We start from the raw sequence: 7,500 nt of genomic DNA, 5'->3' as shown, positions 1-7,500 counted from the left end.
GGAATTACAGTGCGTGGAATTACAGTGTACGCTCTCTTGAAGGCATTCCCCGCTGCAGCATTTAGAGGACGCCACTCAAAGCCACAGGCGATCTAGAATATTCTCCACTTCAGATGAGGTGCCACCGCCCACCCGCCGTTACCTTGGCGATGACTCGCAAGGACTGGTGAGAGAGAGGGAGGGGTGAACAACTCCGTGAAGGAAGATCTAGTATACAGCTTGTTACAGTTTGTGTTGTTGTTGTTGTTGTTGTTGTTGTTGTGTTTTCTCAAGGAGACGAAGAGGAGGATTGGATACGAACGCCTGCCAAGCGAGTACACACTCTGACCCCCAAAGATACACGGTTATGATTCTGAGGAAAACATATATACGTATCTGAAAAAAATCTATCTTAACAGTTTAAAGAATGAAGGTCTATGTCTCAAGACAGATGACACTGATTGGTGGAATTGGTGGACCACACACACACACAACACAGTTCCATACAGATGGTGGAGTTGTGTTGTGGACTATGTTTGTTTGTGTGTGATACTACCGAGAGAGACGAGGCTGAAGAATTCCATTGTATTAATACATAATAACAATAAACTTGAACTTGAACTTGAATGTGGGGGCGGGGCGGGGGGGTTACTAAGTTGACATGAGCAACAGTTTGAGCTTTAGAACAATCAGATTTTTTTTTTAGAACAATCAGAACATTCTACTTCCGGAACAGATTTGAATTCACGTCGGTACTTCTCACTGAACAGGGTGTAATGGCAGTGACCTACAGCCAGGGGGCGCTGTCCCTGACTCACCTCCAGGATGTCTATGAGGACGCTCTCCTCCGGCTGCTTGGCGCTGCGCACGTTCTCCAGCACGATGGAGTAGTACACCCCCTGGGGGTCCGACTGGTACAGGTTGTAGGTGTCTGTCTGGTACCACTCCTGCAGGGCCAGGAACACCTGGTTCTCATCTGTACTGACGATCTGGACATCCTGGGGAGGCAGGGGGTGGGGGGAGAGAGATGGGAGGGGTGGGAGGGGCGGGGGTGGAGAGAGATGGGAGGGGTGGGGGGATAGAGAGGGTTAACACATCTTTTACGTTTTGTCATTTTTACCTTTTAGCAGACGCTCTTTATCCAAAGTGACTTAAAGTCAGAGATGACAGGGAGATGACAGTCTCCATGGAGTGACTTCAAACCTGTGCCCTCTGCATTTCCAACACACTTGACCACTCCACTGAAATGCCTGACCCTTCAGAGGAACCCTCAGCCACTCTTACTGTAGCACATTCAAGTGTCGTACGGTAACGAAAAAACACTCAAATACATTTGAAAAAGAAGAGCTGTATGTTGTACTGGTGTACATAATGTACAATGTTCAATCAGCCTACGGTACATGTGGTACGAAAGCATCAGTCATATCACATAACACATCAAAGCAGGGAAAGGCAGGAGCTGACATATTATCGATGTGCATACTACGGTACAAAGAGAAATGGAATGCTGTAATTGCTTTATGCAGAGTCAGGAACATAGGCTACACAGAGTCTCTAATAAATAATAAATAAAACATGTACACATTCTGTAATTCATCTGACATCAGCCTCTCATTATACACCACAACGTACATAGAAAGAGAGAGAGAGTGTGACCACTAGTTGGCCGCTTATAAATTAGCCTGCCTCCTACACAGAAAAACTGCAAAGTAACTGTATACTAGCTTATCCTGAAAATGTAAGGATACTGGGTGGTAGAACGCACATATCTAGGAAAAGTGAAATTTGATCGAGTGCAAAGATATAACACTTATTTTACTCACAGGGTCAAATGACCCCACCCATGGCTGTTCTAGTGTTAAGTCCCAGTCCTGATGTAAAATCTCCATTGGAGATGGACGAGGCCTAGGATGAGAGGCTTAACAGCCTGTCTGTGAAGGCGGCCGTTGATGTCGATTGCGCAGAGGAACAGTCAAGTGTGGGAAAGGTTATCACTCAACTTGTTACACGCTTGATTGGGGAATATCAAGAATACTGCGATACTAGGTAGACCTGGGCTGTGGTGTGTGAGAGTGTGAGTGAGTGAGTGAGTGAGTGTGTGTGAGTGAGTGTGTGTGTGTGTGTGTGTGTGTGTGTGTATGTACGTGCATCTATGCATGTGTGTGTGTGTACGTGCGTGTATGCATGTGTGTGTGTGTGTGTGTATGTATGTGTGTGTGTGAGTGTGTGTGTGTGTGTGTGCGTGCGTTCACTTCATCCCTCTTCCGTTCCACCACCAAATTGTCTAATGCTGTTCTCTCTGGATACAGAGGGTACAGAGAGGGTAGAGAGAGAGTGTGTGTGTGTGTGTGTGTGTGTGTGTGTGTGTGTGTGTGTGTGTGTTCAGAGGGTACAGGGAGGCTAGAGGGAGCCTGAGGAGCTGCTGGCACTGAGACGTCTGCAAACTTCAGCTTCAGCTGGCAGACTCTTACACTCACATCAGCCATGCAGCCACCCACCTACAGTGTACTGACACACACACACACGCACACGCACACGCACACGCACACGCACACACAGACACAGACACACACACACACACACACACACACACACACACACGCACACTAACTAAGAAATGAATTGGTTCTCTTCTGGTCATCATGAGAAATATTTTGTGTAAAAACAATCCTAAATTGTTTGTATGATCAACGTCCATACACTTCAGACAGACATGCGTACCCCACCATACGTACATGCAACTATCGGTGTCTTCACTCCACCAAAACCAAAAACATCCATAATGTTACAGTAATGCATAGAGCCATGTCAACACAGAATACTTTGCCACCGGTGCCTGTCCTGTCTTATCTGTCGCACTGTCCTGCACTGATAACTACGCTCCGGACCTCAAGATCCGTCATCCATCACTGTCAGGGACAGAGGGAACTCAGTCATCCCACGGACGGGAGCCTCTCCCTGGGGTAAAGAAATGACCAGAGGCCATGGACGCTTCGGTCCCTGGATCCCAGCGCCACCGAACTGATAACTCAAAGACTCCGTCGAGCACGACGACGTTCTTGTTTCGCCTGAATATAAACAGCTTTCTCAGCGTTGAATATTCATACGCCTTTCTCCTTTTGTCCCTTAAGCGTTTTCAAAAGACCGTTTTTTTTTTCTCACGATAGAAATGTTTCTTTATTTATTTATTTAGTATGCCTTTCATATGCCTTTCCATTTAGTCCCTTAAAGCGTTTCAAAACAGTTTTTTTCTTCCCCCAATAGAGATGTTTACTTATTTATTTATTTATGTATGCATGTTATTTTCCCTTCCGAGGCCTTGAACGGTGAGCAACACCGATAATGCCTCATACTTGACGGTGCTGCTGTACGTACAACGCCGTTTCATGTGAAGAAAAACCCTGAAATACAAACAGGTTAACGGTTTTCATTGCGGCTCCTGAATGCGCCTGAAAGACAACAAAAGCTGGGATCAGCCTGGGTGAACGGAGGAGCTTCCTCCTACGGTGTCCCATAAGGGACGAGGTCGATGGGGAAGAATGGGGCTCTGATGCAACTGTCACTGTGGGCCTTTGTGAGAGAGAGAGAGAGAGAGAGAGAGAGAGAGAGAGAGAGAGAGAGAGAGAGAGAAAGATAAGGAGAGAGATAAGAAAAGGATAGTTACAGTGAGCAATAAAGAACGAGAGAAGGGACAGTAAAGAGTGAGAGGAGGGACAATTACCCCCCTGTGATTTCCATCTAAATGGATAATGGACTGACTTATATAGCGCCTTATTCCAAAGCTCTTTATAATGGTCTCTCATTCACCCCTTCACACACACATTCACACACACACATTCACGGCAAGCTACCATGCAAGGCGCCGGCCCGCTCATTGGGAGCAATTTGGGGTTCAGTGTCTTGCCCAAGGACATTTCGAGATTCGACATGTGGCCAGCCGGTGTTCGAACCGCCGATCTGCTGACCTTGCGATGGTTAGACGCCGGCTCTCCCTCCTGCGCCACAGCCGCCCCCTCCCCCACCCCATCTAGCGAGCCAACAGGCTGCGGTAGGTTCCGGGCTCTTAATCCGTCACTGTGGGGGGGCCTTGGAGGAAATGCTAAACCCCACACTCTCCAATCTGCATTTTTCAAAAGCTTTTCAATTATTCACTGTGGAAAACACAGCGCGCGACAGCCACAGCCTGTTTCTCTCTAATCCACTTTCTCTCTCTCTCTCTCCCTCTCTCTCTCACACACACACACACCACCTCTCTCTCTGTCTCTCTCTCTCGCTCTCCTTCCAACTCTCTCCTCCTCGCCTCCTCTCTTGATGTAAAAGCTCTCCATCTGAACGGGTGACCCCTGTGCTCAATCAGCTGCTAAGAGGACACCTGTAGAGAGAAATAAACTAGACACACTCTCAACCCTCTGAGGCGAGGTCTACGGTGCTAATGATAGTGATTGTCATTTACCATTTGTTTTCTGTTTCTCCTGTGCTGAGGTTGGGGAAATTGCTGAGGCAGGTCTCCGGGTCTGGCACACCACCGATCGATAACACCCTATTCAATAACAGCCAGTGTCACCATAAAATATGCCCTCCTGAGTCACTGGCACTGACAGCCAAAAGGTTCCTACGCTTCGAAAAGCAGCACACGATGCCAAGAACTCACCCTGTGATTTTGTTACGATGTCAATAACTCGACGGAAGCGCCGCACAGAATTATCGATGAATCATTGTTACACTGTCATCGTGTTTGAGTAAATATCTAGGGCACGGTATTGGGAATATCTATTGGACTGTGCAAGTTCAAATCATGCATTGATCAGTCCGTTATCGACCAAAGCCAAGCCTGGGTTTGTCCTGGATGGAGGTGATGTCATCCGATCTAGCTAACAGTGCTGGCAAAATATGTATATGTAATACTAATTGTTTATCGACATGTAATACTGCCTGTTCAAGTGCCGTAATGACTCTAATATTATTGATTGTTAAACATGTAGTTGTTGATTCCACCATGTAACCCCTAGACATGAAGTATTAACATGTGTACTGACTAGAGAACTAGCTCAGTGGCCTTGAGGTGAGAGTGTCCGCCCTGAGATTGGGAGGTTGTGAGTTCGATCCCCGAGTCAAACCAAAGACTATACAAAATAGAGAGAAAAGAAAAAAAAATAGTACCCCGATGCCTCCCTGCTTGGCTCTCAGCATTAAGGGTTGAATTTGGGGGTAAGACCCTGCATACCAGCGTCATGTCCAGTGGGTGTACTTGTACATCAAGCTACTTCACGCTACGGAAACAGGAGAGAGGCTCTTGGTCCTATGGGCCGTTAGGCTCAAGAGAACCATCGGTTCTCAAGGCTAGTTACTTTACTGACTAGAGCAACATTCTGGCCTGGGAAGTTATCCTGGCCAGGCCTCAGTGTTTCCCCGCAGCCTCGCCCTACGGACCGTTTCCCTTGTGTACGATATATCCTCACCTTAAATGGTAAATGGACTGACTTATATAGCGCATTTATCCAAAGCGCTTTAGAACGGCCACTCATTCACCCATTCACACACACATTCACACACCAATGGCGGCAAGCTACCATGCAAGGCGCCGGCCCGCTCATTGGGAGCAATTTGGAGTTCAGTGTCTTGCCCAAGGACACCTCGACATGTCCTGCCGGGGTTTGCACCGCCTTAAAGAAGAGACAGCTTGTGTCTCAGGGGACGGCAGAGGGTGCCATTGTATTCACCACCTGTCCTTCCAAACACACGTCGTGTCGGTATGTGGACGACCCTGAGAGAGCTGAGAAAGCACATCAACGTTCCTCCCTAACTGTTCCCAGGAGATAGGAGCGTGTCCGCTTCCATTGTTTGTTCAGAGATCACCCCCCCTTTCTGGTCGAGGCTGCCACCTTAGATATGAACGTGTGAAAACCCCGCCCTGGAGAGTGGGAGGGGAAGGGAGGGGGTTTGGAAAAGTATTAAAAAGTGTGTTCTAACTGTATTATGGCCTCTCTGTTTTTGTTAGAAGCGGAGAGCTAATGCTTGAAGACATTTATTGAAGACTTCAAAGAATAGGTATTGTGTGCATCTACGTGTCTCACCCAGGCAGGACCCAACTAGTCTGAAGTTAGATTTCCTGGACAGGGGTGTACGGTACCTTGGGTAGGGCGTATTTGGGGAACCTCATCTGGACGAACTCGTTGCGTCGGTACGAGACGTAGTGCTTGGTGCGGTTCCCCGTGGTCACCTAGGGAACAGAGAGAGACAGAGAGAGACACAGAGAGAGACGTCAGGTGACATGTCGGTGACAAAGTAGCGGTGGATCGTCTCAACCACCGTAAATGTTTGACTCATGCCTCTGATCGATCGTAACGACTGTGTTACTCCACTCTGAGAGGGGAAGAAAGGAGAGAGAGAAAGAAAGAGAGGAGGAGGAGGAGAGGAGAGAGAAAAAACAAACAGAGATAAGAAAGAGGTCGTGGGAGTTACTGGACATAGGCGGAGAGGTTGAAACAGAAAGAGAGAGGGTGGAAAAGAGAGATAGAAAGGAAAGAGAGAGAAAGGCTGGGAGGCTGAGTTGGGGTCGGAACTCACAGACGAGTCTTGGGATGCAGCTGTTGATAGGATACATTCTTCGACATCATGTGCACGCCTCGGGCTGATACAATTTAAGGTCCTGCACCGTACCCACTTTAGCAAGGCCAGGCTGGCTGAGATATACCCAAATGTTGACAACAGATGTGACCGCTGCAACAACACTCCTGCTGATCTATCTCACATGTTTTATTTTTGCCCCAAATTAAATAATTACTGGACCTCTGTTTTTAAAACCCTGTCTGACATTTTAGGAAAAGATTTGCAACCCTCTACCTTAATTTCACTATTTGGAATCCCGGAAGACCGCGCCACTCTAACTAGTAAACAAGCTGATATTGTGGCCTATGCCTCACTATTGGCTCGTCGCAGGATACTGTTAGATTGGAAGTCCCCTAATCCTCCATCATTTAAGGTCTGGCTTAAAGACCTTGTCTTTTTCCTCAAAATTGAAAAAATAAAATTTACTCTCAGGAGCTCCGTAGACCAGTTTTATAAGAAATGGCAATGCTTGATAAATTACTTTACCGACCTTCAAACACTCCCCCCTGATTGAGAGAAGAATTTAGTGCTAGGTTTTCCTTAATATTAATATGGCCAAGTCTTTTCCCCATTCTTTTTTTATCGTATTATAATTTACTGTACTGCATTGCATTGTACCGCTTTGTATTTTTATTATTTATTTATTTATTTTATTTTCTATTTTCTTATCCTTTACAATGGTGTATATATATGTATGCACACATTTTGCCGCTGTGATTCATTGCTGTATTTTTCATTCTGGAATCAAAATTGAATGTGCACAGAACCTGTATTTGTTAGGCTTTTCAAGGTAAGGGTGGGAGGGAACGGGAGGGGGGAGGGAAAGGGTATCATTTGTTTAAAAAAAAGAAAAAAACCAGAAGGGAAGAATTGTTGATGATTACTCATGTCTGTCTTGTCTACCCTTCAATA

General features: G+C 46.5%; 1 protein-coding gene across 1 annotated transcript in view; it reads right to left on the bottom strand.

Moving 5' to 3' along the window:
* Window positions 1-7,500, bottom strand: part of sorcs2 (sortilin-related VPS10 domain containing receptor 2) — a gene marked incomplete at both ends in the record, with an annotated part of 248,143 nt that overhangs the window by 30,175 nt on the left and 210,468 nt on the right. The window contains 2 exon segments of the mRNA XM_080544142.1: window positions 798-977; window positions 6,110-6,199. Of these exon segments, the coding sequence (XP_080400268.1) occupies window positions 798-977; window positions 6,110-6,199 (270 nt within the window).

Source organism: Nansenia antarctica (genome assembly GCF_963989245.1).
Source record: "Nansenia antarctica genome assembly, chromosome: 13".
Classification (NCBI taxonomy): Eukaryota; Metazoa; Chordata; class Actinopteri; order Argentiniformes; family Microstomatidae; genus Nansenia; species Nansenia antarctica.
The sequence above is the reverse complement of the archived record's forward strand: the minus strand, read 5'-3'. Positions and strand labels throughout refer to the sequence as shown.